General features: G+C 42.5%; 2 protein-coding genes and 2 non-coding genes across 5 annotated transcripts in view; 3 read left to right on the top strand and 1 right to left on the bottom strand.

Moving 5' to 3' along the window:
• The first annotated feature begins 12264 nt into the window (after positions 1–12264).
• TRNAA-AGC (transfer RNA alanine (anticodon AGC)) lies at positions 12265–12337 on the top strand. Its single transcript has one exon. It is a non-coding gene; the product is annotated as a tRNA-Ala (tRNA).
• Positions 12338–12580: 243 nt separating this feature from the next.
• TRNAA-AGC (transfer RNA alanine (anticodon AGC)) lies at positions 12581–12653 on the top strand. The gene has a single exon. It is a non-coding gene; the product is annotated as a tRNA-Ala (tRNA).
• A 320-nt stretch (positions 12654–12973) lies between these two features.
• On the top strand, positions 12974–14113 carry LOC123081879 (uncharacterized). Its single transcript, XM_044504391.1, has 3 exons — positions 12974–13098; positions 13190–13248; positions 13348–14113. The coding sequence occupies exons 1-3, from the start codon at positions 13014–13016 to the stop codon at positions 13729–13731; spliced, it is 528 nt and encodes a 175-aa protein (XP_044360326.1). The 5' UTR covers positions 12974–13013; the 3' UTR covers positions 13732–14113.
• Positions 14114–15906: 1793 nt separating this feature from the next.
• The window catches only part of LOC123085650 (protein SHORT ROOT IN SALT MEDIUM 1), a 14069-nt gene continuing 3518 nt past the window's right edge, over positions 15907–26457 (bottom strand). For both annotated transcript variants that reach the window (XM_044507319.1, XM_044507320.1), the window contains exons 5-21: positions 26351–26412; positions 25306–26031; positions 25159–25204; positions 24556–24648; positions 24421–24476; positions 24207–24315; positions 23568–23782; positions 23432–23495; positions 20065–20238; positions 18989–19960; positions 18811–18885; positions 18583–18657; positions 17548–17892; positions 16724–16951; positions 16596–16637; positions 16402–16464; positions 15907–16228 (exon numbers count right to left, since the gene is read on the bottom strand). In XM_044507319.1, coding sequence (XP_044363254.1) covers positions 16139–16228; positions 16402–16464; positions 16596–16637; positions 16724–16951; positions 17548–17892; positions 18583–18657; positions 18811–18885; positions 18989–19960; positions 20065–20238; positions 23432–23495; positions 23568–23782; positions 24207–24315; positions 24421–24476; positions 24556–24648; positions 25159–25204; positions 25306–26031; positions 26351–26412 — 3435 coding nt within the window. In that variant the 3' untranslated portion in view covers positions 15907–16138. The remainder of the gene's footprint in view (positions 16229–16401; positions 16465–16595; positions 16638–16723; positions 16952–17547; positions 17893–18582; positions 18658–18810; positions 18886–18988; positions 19961–20064; positions 20239–23431; positions 23496–23567; positions 23783–24206; positions 24316–24420; positions 24477–24555; positions 24649–25158; positions 25205–25305; positions 26032–26350; positions 26413–26457) is intronic.

The raw sequence follows: 26457 nt of genomic DNA, 5'->3' as shown, positions 1-26457 counted from the left end.
CATAAGTAAATAACATGACCGTCCACAACGGCGGAGCCAGGAAATACACGCAAGGGGGGCCGAACATTGACCACAACTCCAAAATTTAATAAGGTGTACGGAATTTATAAGAATATATAGAAATTCATACTGAGATAGCTAAATATGTAGTATATAACCAACCAAGTGTTCATAACATAGGCATATCTCTATACATCAATAGGTTGGAAGCAAAATGTACAATTAGATGTTGATGAACTAACAATTATCACTCGAAGTCCATGCGATGGTCCGTTGTATTGAATTCATCAATAATTGCATCAGTTGAGAATCCTACTGCAATCTCTTTCTCGATGTAGATCAACAAGCAATCTCTTAGAAACATGTCTTCCATTTTATTTCGGAGTCTTGTTTTAACAACTTTCATTGCCGAAAATGCATGTTATGTTGTTGCGGTTGAGACAGGCAAAGTGAGAACAAGTCGAATTAACCTACAAATAAAATCAATTAACACTTGATGTAATGGTCAAAGCAAATAATACAAGAGCGGAAATATTGTATGACTTGTCAATCAAATAATAATCCATTGATTTTCCTGTTTTTGCAAGTTGTTGACAAAGATCTCCTACACTTGACAGATTCTGAAACCTTGGATTTGTAGGTACATCAAGCTCATAATGTTGTAGTTGACATCTCAAATTGTTTCTTTCCTGTTCCGAAAAGTCAGCGGGGTAGTATTTTGAGGCGAGAGAACATACATCGTCAATGTTCAATGAACTAAATGAGTCCTTGGGATTCAAAGAATTGCATAGGATGAGAATCTCTGTTGCTTGTTCGCTGAACCTGTAGTTTAGTTCATGTAGTTGTTGGTCAACTGCAACTGTAAAAATATCATACTGATAGTGATGCTCGGCTATACTGAGATCATCTGCACGAGACCAAATGAAATCAACATAGTTGTCAGTCATATTTGGAGCAGTAATTCCATGTTTCTGGCAAAACAAATTCACATCACTAATCAACTTAGCCCAGCCATCATCTCTTAGCTATTGTACCAATTTCTTTGTAGTGGAAACATCATCCATGGCATTCAAAATATCTTGGGATTTCTGCTGTAGTTTCTTGCATAACATATCTGTTATTCGCATCAACTCTTTCATGACATGCAGAATAAATACGCAGTCAAATGACATCATCAACCTAACAGCACCAGCAGCCTTAGCTCGTGCAGAAGGTGAAGAACCTAACCCACTAGTAGTAGCAATATCTTTTAGTACCAAAAATGTAGGACCGTAAAGCTTCAAGAGGCTACAAACCGAACCATAGTGATAACTCCATCTAGTGTCACAAGGCCGCCGCAAAGTTCTGGTCTGGTTCGCTCCACTTCCTGTTTCAAGCTCACTGAGCTCAATGAGGTGCTCCATTGCAGCCACTTGATTAGCATGCAGCTCATCATTTCTCTTGCTAGAAGACACAACAGTATTGACAACAAGAGCAAGATGATCAAAAAAATTATGGACTTCGGTTACTTCTTTAGATGCACCAACAAGAGCTAATTGCAATCGAGGAGCAAAACAATGAACATAGTATGCGTATGGACACTCTTCCATAAACTTGGCTTGTAGACCGTTCCACTCTCCACGCATGTTGCTAGCACCATCATATCCTTGTCCCCGAATATTTTGAACATCCAAATCATGTTGGGACAAAACAAAATCTATTTCTTCTTTTAAAGTTGCTGAAGATGTATCTTTAACATGAACAAGATCAAAAAACGTTCTCGATTGAAACCTTGTTTACCAACAAAACGGAGAACAATGGCCATTTGCTCTCTTTTAGATTCATCTCTTGATTCATCAATAAGCAGGCAAAACTTGGCATCGCCAATTTCATTGCGGATTGAACTTTGCACATCACAAGCCATAATATGCATGATTTCTTTTTGAATTGTTGGTGAAGTATACTTTGCCTTTCCTGGAGCATTGCCTAGTACAACAACACCAACTTCCTCATCATAAGAAGCTATCAGTTTTATCATTTCAAGAAAATTACCTTGATTCTTTGAGCCCACACTCTCATCATGTCCTCAAAAAGGGCAGGCTTGAAATGCTAGCCACCGCAATGTATCAATTGTTGCCCTAAGCCTCAGCCTGTTTGCTCTTATATCTTCTGTTGTTTGTCTCCATTAGCTGTTCAATATGGCATTGTTGATTCTTCAAATTGTCATAACATTTGGCCGCATAGTTGTGAGCAGAGTTACAACTGTTTCCCATATGAGTTAAGAAAGCACAATTCTTTCCGTTGTTAACCTTTCTCCAATTCTTGAACCCTTTCACAGTGAACACATCTGATCCAACTTTCCCAAGTGGCTTCTTAGAAAACAGAAAACATGGAAAGCAAAAGACTGCAGTTTCTGTAGGTGAGTATTCTAACCAAGGAAATGCCTTGAACCAATGATATTGAAACCTGCGTGGGTGGCTTTCTGGACCAGTAGGAGGGTATATTTCCTTTTTAAAGTGATATGCTCCACACTTCACATACGCTTTTCTTGCTTTCTCTTGGTCATTGACAGGAAGATCCCAAAGTTGGCAACGCAGCCCTGGGTCTCTTTCCACTACTAGAACACCACTACCATCATTGACCCTATTAATTCTAAGTGGAGCCTCTTCTTCTTCCTCCTCCTCAACAGGTTGCTCCTCCTCCCCTCCATCTTCTTATTTTTCTTCTTCCTCCTCCTCTCCCTCTCCCCCTCCCTCTGCTTCTTCCAAATCAGGACAAGCAATATCTTAAACCAATGCCTCATCAAGTGTAATTTTCTTCTTATGGAAAGAATCCATAGTCTTCATTTTATTTTTAGCCATGAGTATCCTACAGAGATTAATCACGGTTCTAATAAAAAACCAGATCCACAAATAGATAATACAAATAAGAAGAACAAAGTGACAGATCTGTGACCTTTTACCTGGATGAGTGCTTCCTGATGTGCTCCAAACGCAGAAAGAGAGAATTAATGAGCGGTTCTTGGGGAATTTCCTCCTCTTTCCGCCTTGGTCTTGGAAGAACAGAGAAGGAGAGACAGCGAGACGCTTCAGGAATGAGAAAGAAAAGAATGGGATGGCTCGTGTGTGTGGCTGGGAGTGAGAACAAAAGTCAACAAAGCAAGGCACTTTCAGTGGGATCTTCTGTGCACAATACTAGCACTCTATTTTGTCAAAATGCACTTTTGGAGAGAGGCATACAGCAGACCACATGGTTCTCTACATAAATAAGCATAGGTATTAAAAAAATCCTGCATGTTGGGGGGAGTCGTGGCCCCTGCTGGTCCCCCCTAGCTCCGCCGTTGACCGTCCATATCTTCTTCTAAGAGATCTTTAACCATAGCGATATTATGTTCTACTTTAATTTGTTCATCAGGTTTAGGTGTTCTAGTATCGCTTTTGTTAACCACAGTTGAAACTTTAGCATGTTCCTTTATCCTAATAGGGAAAGGTGGTTTCTCAATATAAGCAGAAGGAACAACTGGATCAACATTATAAAGTATAGTTTCTTCTTTATCTGGTACCAGTTCTTTAATTTCTTCTTTAATAGGTGGGTGATATTTAAACCACTTCTCTTTAGAGAGGTCAACATGAGTAGCAAATGATTCACAAAAGGAGGCTACTATCTCTGAGTCAAGCCCATATTTAGTGCTAAACTTTTGAAAAGCATTGGTATCCATAAAAGATTTAACACAATCATACTTAAGTTTAATACCTAACTCTTTACCTTTGCCGAGTTCCCAATCTTCGGGGTTGCGTTTAATTCTTTCCAAAAGATCCCACCGGAATTCAATAGTCTTCTTCATAAAAGAGCCAGCACAAGAAGTATCAAGTATGGTTTGATCATTACGAGAAAGTCGAGCATAAAAATTTTGGATAATAATTTCTCTTGAGAGCTCATGATTGGGGCGTAAATATAACATTGACTTAAGCCTCCCCCAAGCTAGAGCGATGCTTTCTCCTTCACGAGGCCAAAAGTTATATATATAATTCTGATCACGATGAACTAGATGCACAGGATAAATTTTTTGGTGGAACTCCAATTTCAATCGATTCCAATTCCAAGATCCAGTATCATCGCATAGCCTCTACCATGCCAATGCTTTTCCCTTCAAAGATAAAGGGAAAACCTTTTTCATAACTTCATCGCTGGGTAAACCTACAATCTTAAACAATCCACAAATTTGTTCTACATATATCAAGTGCATATCAGGATGTTCGGTTCCATCTCATGCATAAGGATTAGCTAGCAGTTGTTCTATCATACCCGAAGGAATTTCATATTCAATATTTTCAGTAGGTGCGGTAGGTTGAGGGGTAACTAATTTTGGGTCTGGAGGAGGTGAAGATACCCCGAACAAACCCCTCAAAGGATTGTTTTCCATAGTAAAGAGTGACAATAAATTTCAGCACACTATATAAATGTTTCCTTACCAAATTTCACTTACCAAACGCGCTTCACTCCCTGGAAACGACGCCAGAAAATAGCCTTGATGACCCACAAGTATAGAGTATCAATTGTAGCTCTTTTCGATAAGTAAGAGTGTCGAACCCAACAAGGAGCAGAAGGAAATGACAAGTGGTTTTCAGCAAGGTAATGTCTGCAAGTGCTGAAATTGTAAGTAGCAGAGTAGTTTGATAGTAAGGTAATTTGTAACGAGCAAGTAACGATAGTAGTAACAAAAGTGCAGAAAGGTAGCCCAATCCTTTTGAGGCAAAGGACAGGCCAAAACGGTCTCTTATGATAAGCAAAGCGTTCTTGAGGGTACACGGGAATTTCATCTAGTCACTTTCATCATGTTGGTTTAATTCATGTTCGGTACTTTGATAATTTGATATGTGGGTGGACCGGTGCTTAGGTGTTGTTATTACTTGAACAAACCTCCTACTTATGATTAACCCTCCCGCAAGCATCCGCAACTATGAGAAAAATATTAAGAATAAATTCTAACCATAGCATTAAACTTTTGGATCCAATCGGTCCCTTAAGGAATAGCGCATAAACTGGGGTTTAAGCTTCTGTAACTCTCGCAACCCACCATCTAATTGCTACTCCATAATGCATTCCCTTAGGCCCAAATATGGTGAAGTGTCATGTAGTCGACGTTCACCTGACACCACTAAGGGAATCACAACATACATACTATCAAAATATCAAACACATATCAAGTTCACATGATTACTTGTAATAGGATTTCTCCTGTGACCTCAAGAACAAAAGTAACTACTCACAAATGATAAAAATGCTCATGATCAGAGGAGTATTAAATAGCATATTGGATCTGAACATATAATCTTCCACCAAATAAACCATATAGTAATCAACTACAAGATGTAATCAACACTACTACTCACCCACAAGCACCAAGTTTCGTTAACAAGATTGAACACAAGAGATGAACTAGGGTTTGAGATGAGATGGTGTTGTTGAATATGTTTATGGAGATTGCCCTCCCCAAGATGGTAGAGTTTTTGGTGGTGATGATGATGACGTTGATTTCCCCCTTTGGGAGGGAAGTCCCCGGCAGAATCGCTCCGCCAGAGGGCAAAGGTGCTCCTGCCCAAGTTCCGCCATGAGGCGGTGGCGCTCCATCCTGAAAGTCCTCTCCTTATTTTTTTTCTGGGTCAAAATGACTTATATACCATAAGATGGGCACCGGAGGTGGGCCTGGGTGAGCACAACCCACCAGGGCGCGCCTGGGATCCCTGACGCGCCCAGGTGGGTTGTGCCCACATGGTGGGCCCCCTCTGGTAGTTATTTGCTCCAATAATTCTCAAATATTCCATAAAAAATCCTAGTGAAGTTTCAGCTCATTTGGAGTTGTGCATAATAGGTAGCCTAACGTAGCTTTTTCAGGTCCAGATTTCCAGTTGCCAGAATCCTCCCTCTTTGTGTATACCTTGCATATTATGAGAGAAAAGGCATTAGAATTACTCCAAAAAGCATTATTACGGATAAAAATATTATAAATAACAGTAAGAAAATATGATGCAAAATGGACGTATCATCACCTTCTAAAATAAGTGCCAGAACCTGAGAGCACTACTGTCATGCTAATGCATTGTGTGTAGCTAATGTTGGGTGCATCATGACTGGATCTTTTCTACCATGAATTACAATGTTTAATCGCTGCTTGGACTTTGGAGGTGCTCTGCATTTATGTTTTACGGTCTCAGAAAGGGCTAGCAAGATACCACTATTGTCATATTATATCATGGTTGTTTTGATAACGTGTTGCTGTTTGAGATATCTTATTATTGCTCGCTAGCTGATTATGTCATTGATATGAGTTAATATAATTTTTAAGAGTTATTGTCAGCATGGTTAGTTATAATATTGGCTGAAAACTTGGGTGTTGTTTAAGCTTAAATTTGCAAACAAGATCAAAAGAGTTCATAAAAGTTTTCCTTTTTCACTTTCAGTTTATCAACTGAATTGCTTGAGGACAAGCAAAGGTTTAAGCTTGGGGGAGTTGATGCGTCTCCGTTGTAACTACTTTTCCTAACACTTTTCCTCTTGTTTTGGACTCTAATTTGCATGATTTGAATGAAACTAACCCCGGACTGACGTTGTTTTCAGCAGAACTACCATGGTGTTGTTTTTTGTGCAGAAATAAAAGTTCTCAGAATGGAACGAAACTTTGCGAGGATTTTTTATACAAAATATGAGAATTTCTGGAGCCAAGAACCACTGGAGGGGGGCACCTGGGTGGGCACAACCCACCAGGGCGCGCCCCCTCCAGGCGTGCCCAGGTGGGTTGTCCCCACCTGGTGGCCCCGCAGACCCTGAAACCAATGCTATAAAATCACATATTTCTAGCAAAAAATCAGGGAGAAAGAATTATCATGTTCCACGAGATGGAGCCGCCATCACCTCCTGTTCTTCATCGGGAGGCCAGATTGGAGTCTGTTTGAGGCTCCGGGGAGGGGGGTCTTCAATCTTCGTCATCACCAACCCTTCTCCATCACCAATTCCATGATGCTCCCCACCGGGAGTGAGTAATTCCTGCATAGGCTCGCTGGTCGGTGAGGAGTTGGATGAGATTCATCATGTAATCTAGTTAGTTTTGTTAGGGATTGATCCTTAGTATCCACTATGTTCTGAGATTGATGTTGCTATGACTTTGCCATGCTTAATGCTTGTCACTTTGGGCCCGGGTGCCATGATTTCAGATCTGAACTATTTATGTTATCACCATTATATCCATGTTCTAGATCCGATCTTGCAAGTTATAGTCACCTACTACGTGTTATGATCCGGCAACCCCGGAGTGACAATAGTCGGGACCACTCCCGGTGATGACCGTAGTTTGAGGAGTTCATGTATTCGCCGTGTGTTAATGCTTTGTTCCGGTTCTCTATTAAAAGGAGGCCTTAATATCCCTTAGTTTCCAATTGGACCCCGCTGCCACGGGAGGGTAGGACAAAAGATGTCATGCAAGTTCTTTCCATAAGCACGTATGACTATTTATGGAATACATGCCTACATTATATTTATGAACTGGAGCTAGTGCCGCATCACCCTAGGTTATGACTGTCACATGATGAATATCATCCAACAAATCGTCGATCCAATGCCTACGAATTTCACTTATATTGTTCTTGCTAAGTTACTACTGCTACTATTACTATCGTCACTGCTACAAACTATTGTCATCACTGTTACCGTTACTGTTGCTGCTACCACTACTATCAAATCTATCATATTATTGTGCTATTGATCACTTTGTTGTAGATAATTAATCTCTAGGTGTGGTTGAATTGACAACTCAGCTGCTAATACTTGCAAATATTCTTTGGCTCCCCTTGTGTTGAATCTATAAATTCGGGTTGAATACTCTACCCTCGAAAACTATTGTGATCCCCTATACTTGTGGGTTATCACAACTCCAGCCGTCCATCTGTAGATCTGTGGTCGACGTGTCCATCAGTGACGAGACGGTAAGTGGATTGAGATGACCGTGGGATCAAAGATCGATGGTGTTCATGTACTCACGTTAATTGAACCGGTACTGTGAAGTTTCAGGTTGTTGCCAAGAATGGCTAGAGTCCTGACAAAGAGGTTGTGTGCGGCAAGCACGCACGACGCCAGATGACCGGAGACCGGGTGTGTGATCCTTGCGCACTCCGGGAATGGACGTGCTGGAGGATCTCAACATGTGCTTTGGGCGATGACGGCTCTGATGTGACTGAAGAATGCTTGTAGTTGATCGTTTATTAGTTGCCTTCTCAAAATTAGTACTTGATCGTCTGTTGTGGCACTGAAGATTGGTGGTTGATATACATAGAAAATTCCGAATATTTGTTGCGGCACTGAAGATTAGTACTAGTTGATCATTGCCGGTGGCAATTGTCTATTTATTTTTTGTGTTCTATTGATGAACTGGCATGTCATGCAATGTAATGTTAGCTTGAGATGGAATGCAATGCAATATAAGGCTTATGAATATTCTGAATGGTATGCAATGTAATTCTATTTGGCATTTCTTGGATTAACTTCTTTACATTATGAGTGATCTTTTGTACCTTATGAATGTTGGTAGTTCAAATGTAAGGTAGAAGTGTGAATTGCACTTTATTTATACAGTGCAAGACTCATTTTAACTCGCAATTGACTATGTGAACTATCAAAAGAACATAAACATCAGTGTGGCCAAGTCCGACAACAATTGCTTTGAGCAAACCTTTCAATTTGTTTTATTGACTATCATAAGAAACTGGCATGCCTGACTAGAACAACACAGGCCATTTCAGAACATGCTTTGTACCAATGATGTACCAATTTAGCACCAGTTCAGTTCATGCTCTGTACCAATTTAACATTAGTTCAGTACAAGCTCCATAATTTTGACCACTGACCTAGCAAAAATGACACATGATACACAGGAGAAGAACAAAATGAACATGTTCTTGAACATATCATACATGTTTTGGATACACGACAAAAAGACAGCAGTTTGTAGTACTAAAGACATCATTTTGTAAAGTTAAGGTTCATCACATGACCATATATCATACATGCATGGAAGCAAATAAAAGATAGTGCAACTAGTTAAGAAAAGACACCACACATCATTTCACATGCTCATCTCTCCTCCCTAAATATATCAAACATGCTTGTTATCATTGGTTTCTTAAAACCAGTTCTTGGTTCACTGAAATATGGTCTTTTTGGCTGATGTGTTTGCTTCAAAGTGCTTTCCTTTCCCTGGCATACTAGTGTGTCATGCATGGCTTGTCTATTTGCCTCCTCAACTTGTCTATTGTTCCATTCTTCTACTTGTTGATTTCTCTCTTCCCAATTTTGTACCATGGATGTGCCTTGCATTTGAACTTGACCCTCCCAGGCATGCTGCCTTGAGTGATCCTCACTCTCATGAAAACCTCTTATCCTTTCTTGCTCGTCTACCTAGAATATTAAAAATCCCATTTCTTCTTCTCTTAGAGCGGCTTCAGTTTGTTATCTCTTCTCATCAGTAATTCTCTTCTTTTCTGCAGCCCTCTTAGTTTTTGCTTCCTCTGCTTCTTTCTTTATGGCTTGCAGTGCATTCCTTTTGGCATCTGCAAGTGCTTTTTTCTCTTGTTGTGCAGCTAATTTTGTTCTTTTCCTTTCTTCAATTTGTTTTCTTTTTTCTTCAGCTGCCAACCGTTTCTCTCTCAATACAGCTTCCTTCTTCTCCTCTAGCTCTAGCTTTTTTGCTGCAGCCTCTTCTCTCCTTTTCTCTGCAGCTTGCAAAATCTTTTGCTCTTCTTCTCTTATCTTGGCCATAGCTACTTCAAACTTTGCTTTGTCTGCAACCTCTCTTTTTTCAGCTGCTGATTTTAGTTTTGCCAGAGCTAGAACCTCTCTTTTTCTATGAACATTTCCCTCTTTTGTTACAGTTGTTGGCTGCACAGGGGGTGGCTTGGGACATTTTCTTCAATAAATGAAGAAGATGGTAAAGGTACCGCGTCAGGTGGGTCCATGGTCTGGCTTGCAACGTTCTGACAGAAAAACAAATTCGATGTTCGTTACATAGATACAGTCATTAGGATCCATTCCTATTGCAGTCAACATACTGCCTCCAAATTGTGTTTTCAAGTGACATCCATCTAAGAAAATAATAGGCCTGCAAGCTAAAAGAAATCCCCTCTTGCATGCATCGAATGAGAAATAACACTTCTGAAATTGGCCATCATCAGCAACTTGCAAAAAGAATGAGCTGCCAGGATTTGATCTCCTTAACTCCGTTGCATAACCCCACAACATATTGTATTGTTTTATTTCGTCTCCATAGATAACGATGAATGTTATTTTCCTTGCTCTCCAAAGCTTTTGCCTATGAACCTTCATGTTCCATTCTTGCTGAACCATCGATCCTAAACCCTTCAGAGAAATCTTCTCATCTGCTCTTATCTTGTCAACATATTTGCTAGCTATGTACTTGGCAATGAAAGCTCTAACATGCCACTTCTTACTGCATGTGTGCTCATCTTTAAATGTTTTAACCACTATACCCTTTGTTCTATTGTCATAAGAAGCATATAAATACCATGGGCATCCATCATTGCACTTTGCTTCAATCCTTGTTTTGTCATTTTTGGGAAATGTGATTTGCAGTCTCTCCTTGCAACTGTACTCCCTAACTGCATGTCTGACCAGTGCAACAGATGAGAAAACCTACCACACATGAAACTTGGGCTCATTCAAATCCTCTTTAGTGAAATGTTTGAAGTTAAACTTCATTTCTTCGCCATCTGAATCTGGCAATTCAAGACTATCATCTTCAGAATTGGGCTCTTCTTCTAGCTACTTCCTTTTGTCCTTCCTTTCTTCTCATCATTACCATCTGCATCTTCAACTTCATCATTGATCAAATCATCATCACCATCCTCCAGGTCATAATCACTGTCAACCAGCTCCGGGTCATAATCCGAATCATCTGAATATGATTCACTACTTAATTCCCCCTCCCCCTCTACTATTCCTCTTCTTGTGTTCCTGCTTGATCCTTGTACATTGCTCTCACATGCATACATCATGTCAGAAGTGTTTTCCTGAACGACAACAATGCTTTGCTCTAAAGTACTGTCAGTTGCTCTTCATTGGACTAATCACGGGAGGACGATGTGCACATGGATTGGATACGACATCATCCCATCCTCCTCCACCATAAGAGCCATCATGATCTTGATAGAACATAAGGTATTTGTGCCCCTCCCTAACAAAATTCCTGATGCAGTTCATATCGTTGTCCCTAGATATTAATTTCAGTCCATCTCCATTTATTTGCATTCCAGGCAGCGATATCAATATGTCTATTCTGTATGCAGTCTCATAACCCAGTATCTACATTAATTCATACAACATATAAATGCAGGTGACACTGGCATCATAGTAGTCATAGCAGACCTTACGACCATTCATACAAGACCTATTGTATCCAGTGCCAATGAAAACGCCTCCATGGATAAACTCAATGGTGTAGAAATCAGTGCCTTCTTCTGTAAAATGAAAAGGAAACCACCAATTTTAGCATCCAACAAAGAACCCTAAGAATCTGCCTACACCCTAACTAAAATTATGCTGAAAGTACCTAAATTGTACTATAACATATCCGGCCAAAACGATCGACATGGTCATAATACAACTAGCACTTACGAAGCAAATGCTAGAGAATATGAGGGGTGGTTGAATCTTACCGTACGTGGGCACAGGGACGCCGCTGTGTCGTTCTATAGGCGACATCAACGCCTTTCACAGCGACAGACGACGGTCTCGTCGCCCTCGCAAAATCCCTCGGAACGACCGACTCTCGTATGTGCGATCATGTTGATCACCAACCACGGCCGCCAGCCATGGTCGTCATTGAGGAATAACAGAGAGAGAGGCGAAAAGGGTGAAGGGCTCGAACTGGAAACAATACGCAATCAGCGGGCCGGTTGCACAATTTCGCAGCGAAGCGTTCTGGCTGGACCCGCTCGAAGGATGACGTGGCACCCATCTCAGCGCCCAGCGTATGCAGAAACGTACACAGGACTGTATATGTAGCTTAATAGCAAGTATGAGGACTGTTTTGGAGCGATTCACAAGTTCCAGGACTGTTTTGGAGCAGGCCGACGAGTTCCAGGACCGTGCATGTAATTTACCCATGAAACTCATGGAGCATTCGTCCAATGTGCCCCACGATGGACCATAATCGTCCACCCCAACACAGAACTTGTCCTTCCATTGTCATTAGCGTTACGTAATCGAACAAAACAACATGGGGATGTAGCTCAGATGGTAGAGCGCTCGCTTAGCATGCGAGAGGTATGGGGATCGATACCCCACTTCTCCAAAATTTTGTTTTTCCTTTCTTTGCAGATCCGAAAATACTGTGACAAAAACACTATCTTGACTTTACTTTCTTTTTGTTGAGAGAGATCTTGACTTCACTTTTGCAAACTCCAAATCTCACAAACAAAAAGCATATACGCGTTTGTGCTGCGAACATACACAAAAGCGGTGCAAAAATCACTGGCCAAGAGCGGAATGTGACCATTTATGATTTTATCAGAATATCCTTCGTCTACGCCGTAAAGGGGATGTAGCTCAGATGGTAGAGCGCTCGCTTAGCATGCGAGAGGTACGGGGATTGATACCCCGCATCTCCATTAGCTTTTTGTAAACTAACTCAACTTTCAGATTTTTCAGATAACAGATAAGCCACTGTGTGTTTGCTGTTGGCCGGTAGCACAAACAGCCGATCTGTACTTCCATCCAAACGCATTTTTCTTGCCGCGGTTGCTATCATCCAGAAGCTTAGCTAGCAGAAAGAGAGCAGGCAGGTGCGGGGTGGTCTGAATTTGCCGCTCCTTTTTTCTTATATTACTTTTTTTTAAACAATATATTACTTTTTTTAGGCAACAATCTTATATTACTACCAATGAAGGATCATCGCGCTCCCCTTATAAGTCACTCACAATGGGCATGAGGTAACCCGCTGCGGTGAACGCAGAGCCGGGTCTCTGCCGATGGGCCTCCCCGCTCGACTCATCCGCGGCTGGTGCGGCTTGGCAGTCCTTTGCCTGCGCCTGTGCGCAACATCCTGCAACCCAGGTAAGGTACGGTGGACGCACACACATAGCAATGCTAACGCTTCCGATGTCGACTGACGTGGACTCTTATTCTCCGCATGCGTGCGCGACAGACGTTGCGCCGATAGAGCCTCTGCCCTCGAGGTCACTGCAGTGCTTTGAGGACGGCCAGGTATGCAGTTCCCAAGGCATTTTTGGTTCCCAAGTCTGCCTTGGGTTCTTGGACCGACGGTGTGGGTGGGTCTTACCTTGGTCCTCTCCTGGTGGGCAGGTGTACGGGTGCTGCGAGGGCGCGCTCCGGCTGGACGCGTCGGGGGTGATCGGCGTGCCGCTGGGGGCGGTGGACTACTACTGCGGCGGGGCGTGCGTGGTGGAGACGGAGGACGTGCTCAACTGCGTGGCCAGCGCGCTGGACGGCTTCAGCTTCCGCAACGGCGCCTCCGTGGAGGGCGCGCGCTACGCCCTCAGGAGGGGGTGCAGCCACACCATCAAGAGAGGGGACTTCAACGCTTTGGAGCCACCCACGGGCAACTACCCGGACATCTACGGTGACTACCGCGGCCATGGCTGCAGGGCTACTACGCCTCCTCGCAGCAGCATCAACTTGCTCGCGTTTCTAGGTGCCGCCTGGCTGCTGCTCATTCAGGGTCGCTGAAGATGATAATACTCCCTCCATACCACAATGCAGTGCTTCATCTATTCACGTGTTTCAATTTTGATCGTAAATTTAACTATCAAGACCAATTGCGGCGGGAGCAAAAATTGTATCAATAAATTCGTATTCAAAAGAAGTTTTTAATTATATAATTTTTTCTTCCGCCGCAATTAGTCTCGTTGGTTAAATTTATGATCAAAATTAGACATCGGAAAGCACCGGCGCACTATATTTTGAAAGGAGAGAGTAGTTGGCAGTTCACTCCTCACAGAACAGTAGAGTAGCAGCAGTTTCTTTTTGGCTCTAGCGTCACGAGCAGATGCTGTCTCATGCACTACACTTTTTGGTAAAACGATCAATTCTTAAGTCTCTAGCACAACTTACGAAACCTTTAGTTACACAAACAATGCAGCAATCAGGCAAACAAATGTGTACAAATTTGTTTTGTGTTGTAAGCCTTTTAGGCTAAGAGCAACTCTAAAGGGCCGACATATTCCGTCCGTCTGCGTCCGTTTAGGTCGGCGCGGACAAAAGTGACGGCCCAACGCACCGACCCAAATCCAAATCACGTTCGCGTCGCGTCCGCGTCGACGCATTTGCGGCCTAAATTTGCGCCTTAAATGCGTCGGCGCGGACGCCGAACGGACGCTTCGCGCGCCTTCTCGCTATCCGCCGTGTCCCCATATGGCAGCCGTCCAATTACCCGCTGCCCACGCGGTCAGCTTAATTTATGACGACGGGCCCACGCGTCAGCGATGACGCTTGTCTTTTTTTAAGCCGACCGTGCGGCGGAGCCGTCCTCATCCAAACTCGCCGTCCCCATCTGCCCACCTTCTCCCTCGTCGCCGGCAAACCCTAGCCACCACAACCACAGTGACGATGGGCCTCTTCTACGGCGCCAGCGGCAGCAAGGCCGAGGGCAAGTCCCCCGCCACCCCTTTCCCCTCCGAGTTCCTCCCACCCCCGCCGGCGCCTCGCCGGCAGAGGCAGCGCGTTAGCGTGCCAGTGCACCAGGCGGAGTGGCACTGGCAGAACCGCCAGCCTCTGCCGTATCCGGACGAGACGCTGCCGCACGACTGGCATCTGGATCCAGATAGGATCCCAGTGCCGGCGGCGCCGCGGTCGGCTCGTGCTCACGCGGAGGAGGTGCGGCGCCAGCGGGCGCTGCTAACGCCGGAGCAGCGCCTCGACAATGCCTACGCAACCGACTCGCCCAACTGGGCAAGGTGGTTCGCCTTCGAGCACGAGGAGGCGAGGCGACGGGGCGTGCGCGAGGTCGACCGGAGGCCAACGCCACTGGTCGTCCGCGAGGAGGACCAGGCAGCGGAGGACGCCTACCAGGCGGCCCTTGCGGCCGTCTACCGGGAGAGCGAGGAGGACGAGCGGCGCAGAGCGGAGGGCGGAGGAGGAGGCCTGCTACGAGGCGGCAATGGCGCGGGCCCTTGCCCTCTCCGCGGCGGGCGACAGCGTGGTGCCGCCGTTGGCCCCGCCGTCCCCATCAAGCTGGAGCCGCAGCCGAAGCCCGAGCCCGAGCCCATCACGCGCTTCTTCTGGAATGGAGTGGTGCGCGAGTGGGTGTCCGCGCCACCGGTTTGGCTGGAAGCGACGCCGGCGCAGGAACAGGCCTACCTCGAGATGTGGCGCCAGCGCCGGCTGGCAGAGGAGCGCCGTCAAGGCGAGTACGAGGAGATGCTCGAGTGTGACCTCGAGGAAGAGGCGCGCGAGGCCGAGCAGGAGGCGCGACAGGCCGCGGCTGCACAGCCCCCTACCCCAGCACTGCCTGCGCCGGCACAGCCCGACATAACGCCTAGGGCAGCGCGCCGCCTCGTAGTTTAGGCTGTTTTTATTTTTTTTAATGCAAATGTGGACACGTGGACTCTCACCGGCTTCGTGGCTGGCTTTAATGTTTAATTAATGTTATTTCTTCCTTTTTAAATATGCATGCATTCATTTTTTTTAGCACCATCAAAACAGGTCTCAGGCCAGCGTTGGGCGTAGGCGCCGACCCAAATGCGGAAGCAGGCATCCGTGTCCGTTTGGCCGACCCAAACAGACAAAAAGCGGACGAAATCGCCGTCCGTTTGGGTCAAATATAAAGGGTTGCTTTTTCACGCCTTTATATTATATAATCAAGGGAAAAAGAAATTTCTCTCCAAGCAAACGGGTGGGACTCGGTTGCTTTATAACTCGGGACTAATATTTGCCATTCCATCAAAAAAAGTTGTCAGTTCAAAAAGAAAAAGGAAAGGTGCAATTCATGCTGGAAGAAATTAAAAATGAACTCCTCATGTCAACTTTCCATGATCATCTTCAAGGCTTCAACGAGAATCTTGATGAATAAGTTGCGACTTTGCTTTAAATTTCTACCATCAAACAGAGTTTCCTGGCAACTACAAACTGGGACGCATCAGAGATCCACTATCTTCACAAGCTTTGTATAGATAACACGATTATCCCTTGCCGAATTGCTCTCATCAAGCGCGGCCTCCACCAAGTCCTGCCGAGGGAAAACGTGTCACTGTTAGATGCAAACTAAATGCCAGAAACACTAATGCATTGATACGATATCAACCCATACATAATTAAAACGATCAGAATTGAGAAGGATACAAAAAATAATTGGTACAAATAAAGACCATAGAAGGTAAGCAAGAGGTTCAGATATCTAACCTCCACGTCCCTATTAGACAAGAACTTCCCCAGGTTGTGAACAATGCACCTTAGATCTTCTGCCTGCAGTTGTGAATATACATAATGCAACATAAGAACAATAGCCACAAAAATAGAGTGCAAGTAATAGCAGAGTCAGTGCTTAAAGAAAAAGCCATCATGGTTTCAAAAGAAAGGCATTATTAGTATGTTACCTTGATATAGCCCACTCTGCTCTTGTCAAAGTAGCGAAAAGCCTACAAGATAAGGGGGGAAACTGCACACATTAGCGACATCTTAACATTTTATGGCAACTCTTAGTCTCTTGCAACAGAAAATTTACCTGCAACAGGTCCTTATCAACTACTTCATGTTTTGCTGAATCTCCTTTCGGTGATACAGCTGCCTTATCGCCAACTTCTACCAAACCTCCTTTCTCTGCTATAGTAACAGGCTTTTCATCTATACAGGCAACATTTTCTAATTCGATCTCCTTCCCTGCTTTCTGGTTCAGTTTATCTTCTTTTGTTACTTCTTCTAATTTGACCTCTCTACTGTTCAAATTACCATCCTGCAGCACGTACACAGGCAAACGCATAATTAATCTCCTGGCACAGATAAAACAATCAGGTACACTGAAACATGAGGGAACAGTAGGATTTTATAGGTGTACTTTCAAGATAAAAGATTATAAACCAGCTTTCTTTTACATGAAATTTGAACTATAATTCAATGACCAGTGTACAAAACCCACTGTAGAAAACAGCTCTCTTCTACATGAAATTTTACTATCATCCAATGACCATGTCAGGTGTAGAGGCCACTGCGCAAATTTTTGTAAGCTCTGACAAGTATAGGAGCCTTGCGAGGTTAGCTTGAGCACTGAGACGACCAAGTTTCTGCATTAGTTCAGGATGAAACTGACAAAACATAATAGCAAAACCTGGTCTCATCCAAAACTATCAACTTAAGATGTGGAAAGCTGATGTAGATTCCATATTATGGAAACAATTAATTAAGCACAAGCAAAAATTCCACAATAACATTAGCCTGCAACAAACACCTCTACTGCTATGAAGAAAGGGGATTCCAAAAGAAACACAAGATAAATAAATGGCATGTCTGATTGTCAATCAACTATAACTATTGTGTGCAAAACATGTTTACCTGTTGCTCAGCAGTATCACCATCCATGTCCTCATCGTCTTCATATATTTCTACCTCCTCAGGATCTTCTTCATAGTCAGGATCTTCATCCTCCATCTTCTCTGCTGCTACAGGTTCATCACGAGTAGCTGGTAAAGGTATCTGATCTATGCTCATCTTTTTCTTATCATCTTCCGTTATTTTATCGTTTTTTGGAGCACTGATATTATTAGGGGTACTTTCAATGTGAGCACCTTCAGTTGTCTTTGATCTCTTTTCTGATGATTTTGTGCCTTCCTTCGTTAGATCATCCTCTCTTGTGCGCTTACGTCGGTTCTTCTTTGTAACATAGTGCTTGTGTAGTTTCTGTGAAACAAGTAAATATCAAGCCCCATGTGGGCAGATATTAACACATAAAAAAACTCCTGAACACAAGAACTGCTACCCCTTTTGTTATGAAGACAAGACGAAACAGGATTAGGCTCCTAGTGCTCCAGAACAGAAAAAAAGGCCAAACAGGATTTTGTTTGGGAAGAGGCAGAAAACCAACAGCCTACCGGAGAATACAGACGATATCTCGACTGCTAAGTGAACCGCATCCTCATATAGGTATAACCTTAATGCCACAGTTTCGACAATGACCAGGAAACATGATTGAGTGTGATAACTTTTGCACTCACTGGTTCCATAATAGCTTTATCCCCCAAAAGTAAACTACAGCATTATTAATGTTGCTGGATTTTGTTAGTATTAAAATAGAAATTAGTGGCCAAAGCTGTGTTCTGGAGACTGCTGTTTTACAAAGCGAAAATCTTTAGAGCACTAGACCAGCCAAGTAATAACCACATGGATTTGTCGATGTGAATTAGTGGAAAGCACACATGGCGTACTCAGTGCAGAGTTTTCTCATTTTAGGGTTCAAAATATGCACTAGATTAAAAACAAAAAAAGGATTGATCGTGTCACAAAATTGATGACATGGGTAAATGGTACTTGACAAAGACCAACTGTTATTATGCTTAAGCTAAAGGTGTCGGCACAGCTAAAGAAACTTACCTCAAGAAAAGACAGGATAATGCAGCCCATTCTGAATTGAAGCATTTCACTGAACGACTCAGCAAACAGCGAAAGCTAAAAGGGGAAATAAGAGCATATATCAATGTCAAAAGATAATAAAGTTTATTCTTCAGAGAGAATTAAAATTACATTTGCGGTGGTAATTACATTTAAAAAACACGTCCATTTATTATCAGGGCAAAAAACTGTGGAAAATAAAATATATACCTCAAAAACAGATTCCTCTGTGTCATTGGTTGTATAGTCTAGTAGGCCATCCAATGAAAGGGATATTGGACGGAGCTGCAAAATTGTGGTTCAATAAATATTTCCGTGTAACTTCTAAAAACTTATACAAAACGCAACACTATAAATAAAAAGGAATTACAGAGCACATTAGGCGTACTTTAGACTCTTTACTCTTCTTTGTCTGCAGAATGAATCCTGGATGTTTAGGAGGTTCATCAGATTTCTTCTTCTCTTTGGCGTCGTTAAGTGACTTTTGCTTTGGATCCTTCTTCAGGTCCCTAATCTTTTTCTCTTTACCATCCTTTGGCTTATCATTCGTTCCATTTCCCCCCTCTTTATTCACATCATCTCCATTCACACCTTCCTGTTCACTAACCTTATCTCCATTTGATTTTTTATCCTCGGTACATAGATGGGCCTTATCTGCCTTTTCTTCTTTCTTCGGATCTGAAATCTTTTCAGCAGCAATCTTCGACCGTTCTGCCAGCTTAATCTGAGAATTTCCAGCATCAGTCAAGCTTTCATCATTCTTTTCTTGTTTAACTTCCCCTCCTTGTTTACTTGTTTCTGCAGGTACAGCAGGTGTAATCAACTTGGATCCTGAAGCAGGAACTTTTCTCTTAATAATCCTTCGAATTACTTTCTTCTTCCCAGTTCTATTGGTCTCAGGTTGCAGATTAATGCCAGTTCCATCCTTTTCTTTACTAACATCCTCGGTTGTTTGTTCAACCTGCTCTTCCACAGTTTTGTTTGTGGTTTCTGCCACCACAGCCTTGTCCACCTGAGATGATTTGTCAATTGAAGTTTCAGCAGTTGGCTTTTCACGAACAACTTTTCTGATAACCTTCCTTATTACTTTCCTTCGCGTGGGCTTTTTATCCTCAACTGCATGGTGAACGGAGGCGTCGCCTGAGGTATTTCCTTGAACGTCCCCACCCTTCTTATTATGTTCCACAGCGTTATCAAGTGGTTTCCCTTCATTCTCAGCAAACTTTGCCTCCCCATCTTTGCCCTGCTCATCCATTTTAGTATCAACTTTCTCAATTTTGATAGCATCCTTGCAAATATCCCCCTCCCTCATATGACCATCATCTGCTCCTTCCTTCTGTTCCTTTGTATCACAAGGGGCCTAAAATATACGAATCAGGAAATAGAGCTATTAGTATTAAACAGAGACTAAGATAAATTATTTTGCTACAATTGTCAACCATGGTAGGAGTATGACAAACTAACATTTTCACTCTTTATAGCCAGTTTCTCCCTGTCTACTTTTGAATTTCTGTATGTAATCCAGGTTTTCTTCCATAACTCTACCAAAGGTATGCATTCTGACAGGTTTGGCACAAACAGTACGGTAATCTCTTTATGACTAAAGAGTCCATCTTTGCCAATTCTGTTGTAATGGACCTGCAAATAGTTAAACACGTTATAGAAACGACAACAATTTCAGCAATGGTGTTTTATAAATGTGCAGTGACAAGTATGCTAAAACAAAACTGAATGTACTTCGTGATGGGAGCAAATGCTCATAACCAATCCCTCAGAACGTACTTGTATCAGACAAGTATGGCATTTTATTATAACCTATCAGGTCCAAACTTTACCAAAAACAATGTTTGAAATAGTGGATATCAAGTCTATCGCCTGAGTGCTCCAGTGTACTGAGATCATATCAAACAATGTGTCTGGTACTATTTCCATGTATATTCCTATTTTTTACATAATTTCAAAGTTACAATATAATCATTGTGATATCATAACATTTGCAAATCGAGCAGCGCGAAGACACTATTACTCCGTGTTTTAGAACTTTAGACCAAGTCATCAGCGCGAAGACACTATTTGCAGATACTTTAAATACATGAAAGAAAATTTACTTAGGCTTTATTTAAGAAGTTACAACTTCTCATATTGATATTTTTTTATCAAGAGTAAATACTTCCATACCGAACATATCAGTCAACAGATTAGAAATTATCTTCCATTATCAGAAACTGAAACGAATACTATATATCTATCTAAGTAGTTGATCCCCACTACTTCTATTTATCATAACATGCACACATGCTACCTCATCAAAGGCCCACCTCAACATGCATGAGAAATTTTTTTCCTTAATTGATCCCACTACTTTTACTTTTCTCAACATGCACACATCCCACCTCATCAAAGGCCCACCACAACATGCATGAGAAAAAGTTTTCTATCATATTATGCTACTTATATTCAATAAATATTTTTCAACTATACAATAATCAAATACGGAGTAAAATATATGATATGTGTTTTCAGTTTTAGTTAATATATTATTAATTCAAATGTTCATGTTTCATACAAACACATGTCATTGAAATATATTACAACTGAGGTACCATCTAGTATAGCATATATATCTTTCAAGCCCGTGGTGACCAATAACAATATATTGATCAGTGTATTAGTTGTATATATGTAGCCGGCTGATATTTAATACACAGATCAATGAGCCCAAAGCCAGGAACCGCTATAATGTCCAGATCTCTCATTGTTGAAGTTTACAGATAGCACAAATACGGAGCACTGAGCAGATAGAGAAAGGTAAAAATATATTATTATTTTTGTTGCTGGAACAGACAGTTTCGTGCGGCGAATCCAGTAGTCTGAGGTCAAGGAGGCTATAAAAAGGATGAAAGGAGGCAAGGCGACGGGCCCTGATTGTATCTCCATTGAGGTGTGGAGAGGCCTCGGAGACAGCGAGAGTATGGCTAACTAAGCTTTTCAACCTTATTTTTTGGGCAAACAAAATGCCAGAAGAATGGAGACAGGGTATATTAGTACCAATCTTCAAGAACAAGGGGGATGTTCAGAGTTGTACTATTTACCGTGGAATTAAGCTGATGAGCCATACAATGAAGATATGGGAGAGAGTCATTGAGCACCGCTTAAGAAGAATGACAAGCGTGACCAAAAATCAGTTTGGTTTCATGCCTGGGAGGTCGACCATGGAAGCCATTATCTTGGTACGACAACTTATGAAGAGATACAGGGAGCAAAAGAAGGGCCTGCATATGGTGTTCATTGACTTCGAGAAGGCATGCGATAAGATACCACGGAATGCCATGTGGTGGGCCTTTGAGAAACACAAAGACCCAGCAAAGTACATTATCCTCATCAAGGACAATAGGACATGTACCATAATGTTGTGACAAGTGTTCGAACAAGTGATGGAGACACTGATGACTTTCCGATTAAAATAGGACTGCACCAAGGGTCAGCTTTGAGCCCTTACCTTTTTGCTTTGGTGGTGGATGAGGTCACAAGGGATATGCAAGGAGATATCCCATGGTGTATGCTCTTTGCGGATGATGTGGTGCTAGTCGATGATAGTCAGACAGGGGTTCATAAGCTAGAGCTATAGAGACAAACCTTGGAATCGAAAGGTTTTAGACTCACAGAACTAAAATCAAGTACATGAGATGCAGTTTCAGTACTACTAGGCACGAGGAGGAGGAGGTTAGCCTTGATAGGCAGGTGGTGCCACAGAAGGACACCTTTTGATATTTGGGGTCAAGGCCGACTAAAAGGCGACATGTTCAACAGTTAGGTGTGGCGGAGATGCGCATGTTGAGATGGATGTGTGGTCACACAAGGACCGGTCCGGAATGATGATATAAAAGAGAGTCGGGGTAGCACCGATTGAAGAGAAGCTTGTCCAACATCATCTTAGATGGTTTGGGCATATTCAGCGCAGGACTCCAGAAGCTCCACCGCATAGTGGACGGCTAAAGCGTGCTGCTAATGTCAAGAGAGGTCGGGGTAGACCGAAATTGACATGGGAGGAGTCTGTAAAAAGAGAACTGAAGGACTGGAGTATCACCAAAGAACTAGCCATGGAGAGGGGTGCGTGGAAGCTTGCTATCCATGTGCCAGAACCATGTGTTGGTTGCGAGATCTTATGGGTTTCAGCTCTAGCCTACCCCAACTTGTTTGGGACTACAGGCTTTGTTGTTGTTGTTGTTGTTGTTGCTGCTGCTGCTGCTGCTGGAACAGTCAGTTCACCCGAAAAATAAATAGGGGCTTCATTTACAATTAATGATTTCCATGACGCTGGAACAGGCAGGTCAAGGAACTGAGATGTCAAGCGGGTCCTGTTTAATCCCGTTTAAACCCACTAATAATCTAACAGTTAAAAAAATCCGGGGAAAATGAACTATGGAGCTAGCTAAAACTAACTAAATAGGACTTGTTGACGCCACTTATTTGCCATTTACATCCCTAAACTGAGCCTATCTCAGTTGGTGGGAGCTGCGGATGTGCAATACCCACCACCACCACTCACATTCTACTTGTTTTCAACTCGATTTAGGTGCTTACTACTTTTTATGACTTCCTCCCAAGGAATTCTTGACAAAAACATCATAGTTTCGCAAACACTACTTTGGACAGCAGACTATATCTGAACTGGCAATGTGATTGAGAATTAGAACATAACAGGCATAAGGTTGCCTTGCTAAGTGGCAAACATCCTATTAGTACATCATCTTAACAAAATTTCAATATGGTGGAACCATAATGTTACATGCAAGTTCATCATAAGTGCTAAAAATAAATTAACATGTACCTCGAGGAAATGATTCCAGTGTGTGCAATTAGATAGATCAATCTGAACCAGTTCTTTAGTGCATCTGTACAAGTAGGGTAAATTTTAGCACAACTGCCAGTTCACAAATGGATCAGTATGTTATATGATTACATACCTGATAGCAGTTCGCACCAAGCACGAACAGTCAATCAATGGATCTCCACCATCTATTGCTGCACTCCAAGGACCTCCAATTGTAATAAGTGCATGATCCTTCTTAAATACAGCAAATTTCAAGACATTGTTCCAGTGCGCTATTCGTTCCTCGGCACTTCTCAACGAACATATATCAGCGAAGGCACCGTTGCTCATACCACTCATCAAGAGAACCTGCACACGCTCATCAGAATAAGAATTATTACAAAGATCAATTTGGCAATACTTTGATATTTGAAAATACACAAACAGTACACCCACGATCTTGACACCCCGCATGAGAATCTCGTGCTTTTCGACAAAAATCAGATATGCATAATAACCAAACCATGTCATAAAGTACTCAAATGGGAATTCTGAGCAAAAAATGGGAAAGCAATTTTAATGGCATCAGACAATGTAGTACCACAACTTATGGACCACATAGATTTGCATGCCACCAGGAATTGTACACAGAGTCTGCAAACATGAGTATAACTCCAACCAGTGTGCCACATGATACCTACACATATTGATGTAGTAATCGTCTACTTGTAGCTACTCTAGTTCAACCTAGTCCATACTTTAAAATAAAATATACAAAATTGTAGACACAAACCTTTACGTTCCAAACAGTGTCTGGAGTACCGGTGCTGTACGATTTCTCTGAAGATAAAACTGTTCTTTCATTGGTCTTATCATCCACTTCATGGATGTCATGCTCCAAACTGTTTTATGGCAATAGCAACAATGTGGTAAAATGATGCTATTAAAATGAAGAATAATCACTTCGGCAAGCAAAGCATAATGTGTATTTAAAATAGAAAGTATACCTGACTGGTGTGCGCATTGAAAGATTAAGGTTTCCTTTTGGCCAGTTCAAGACAACCTATAAACAAATCGCTGATTAGGGGAAATAATCCTATGATTCCCAATTGAAAAGAAAATTTATTCATACAACAACAGACCTTAGAAACATCTGGAGAAATCACTAGTCTAGGATATCGCTTTGTCAAAGATAAGTAGTCCCTCTCAGCATCCACCAAGCGAAATGGAAAGACCTGCGAAAAAGAAACTGATTGCATTAAATTCATAAAAGGAAGCAAACTAGAACAACAACATAAATGTGCAAAAAGAGAAGCCATGATCAGCTGCATAAACAGGAAGGCAAATGGCGAAAAGGAGGCAAATGTGTTCATGATTGTACTATCATGGACGCTGGAGCACAATCTCCAATTAAGGTGGGGATGGCCTTCCAATTGGATAAGAAACATCTCATGATTTTTCATATCACTTGGAGGGAAGTGATATCTTGGTGGCAGCTAAAGAGAAATATCTACTACAAATGCTGAAACATGGCTCAGTGAAGATGGATGAATAACCAGAACTCCAGACACAAACAGAACTAAATAGTTCCACATGTGTGTGCAGGGACAGGTGCTAAAACTAATTGGCTTCAGAAGGACAAGAATCAGCGGCTTTAAGACCAAGAGCACATTGAAGAGATTAGCCCCTAACATTATTACTTGATCTGAACAGCAACAATGTGACAAACTCAACTATCTGTTTACCTTGCAAATATATTCTCTCTTTAGTTGTTTAACAGGTGAACGAGGCCTTCAGGACAACAAACGAAAGCGTTAGTTATAAAGGCTGGCAGAAGACGAAGCAGCAAGCGGTTGCATCCACAAAACTATAGAGGAAACATGGAGGTCCACCTATGCAGGACATCACGTCGAGGCGAAAGCCGCCGCAAAGGCTTCTCAGGTCTAACAGAAGAAGAACGCCGCCTTTCACCAGGTGTCCTCGGAGGAGTGTGCTCCCGCCTTGGAATAGCCACATGCTTCCTATCCCGCTCCCTCTCATTCTCCCGGCGCTCACGAAGACGTACTCTTTCTCGTTCGCGTCCCCTTTCCCTTTCACGCTCTCTTAGTCGTTGGTGCTCCCGCTCCCTGTCTTGCTCTCTTTCCATTTCATGGTTTCGTAGCTCTTGTTCGCGTTCCCGTTCCCTTTCCTTTTCTCTTTCCCACAAAAGGCCCCTTCTATGCTCCTCATCTCTTAGATCCAGTTCGCGGCGATAACCAACCCTGTCTCTTGTTCGCTCATCAACCATGGGGATGCTTGGATGTACACGAGGTAAGATGCTATCTCGGTAATCAGACTCTGAAGATGGATGCAGCAAGCTCTTCCCTGAAGCATAGTCGCGTCCAGGGGGTAGGCCCATCACGTAACCACTGCCGGATGACCCTTGTCCATAGACAAGGCTGTCCATGTTTGTCCTCTGAGTTCCCCCCAAGATTGAAGCTTGTTGTTGGCCGCCATATGGAACAGATCCAGCAATTGACAAGCTGTGATGATCGGCTTCAACTCTTCCATATGCACTAACTTCCTGGGAACCTTGATGGACTGGACCGGCGGTCCTTCCTGCAAAGTAATCGGCTTGTCTGCCAGAAATGCATACTTTTACTCAGTGCATGTGCTATATCTTGTAGTGGTGACAGACACAAAGGTCACTAATTCACTAGTGGTTTACTTTCCAAGCTTATCAACAATTTTTTTACAGCTTACCAAAACCTAGTCATAGGGCAGAGATGTCTGGATGAAGCAACTTTTAACTTATCAGAGGCACCTTTTTAAGTGGTTATAACCAAGACATAATTATAATACTGATAATACTAATAACAGCAACTATAGCAGAAATAATAATAATGTGAAACAAAAACCTGACAGTCATCAGTATAACCTTACTGTGAGCTAACATACCGTATGTCAGAGACAGGCTGCGGTGGAGTTTTTAGGAGTTGCTGATGTCGTGTCGATGAAACCTAAAATTTCAACATCATTTAATAATGGGAATAAACTAATTATCA

This window comes from Triticum aestivum, chromosome 4A, assembly GCF_018294505.1.
Source record: "Triticum aestivum cultivar Chinese Spring chromosome 4A, IWGSC CS RefSeq v2.1, whole genome shotgun sequence".
Classification (NCBI taxonomy): domain Eukaryota; kingdom Viridiplantae; phylum Streptophyta; class Magnoliopsida; order Poales; family Poaceae; genus Triticum; species Triticum aestivum.
Note: the sequence above shows the minus strand (reverse complement) of the source record. Positions and strands in the feature narration are given on the sequence as shown.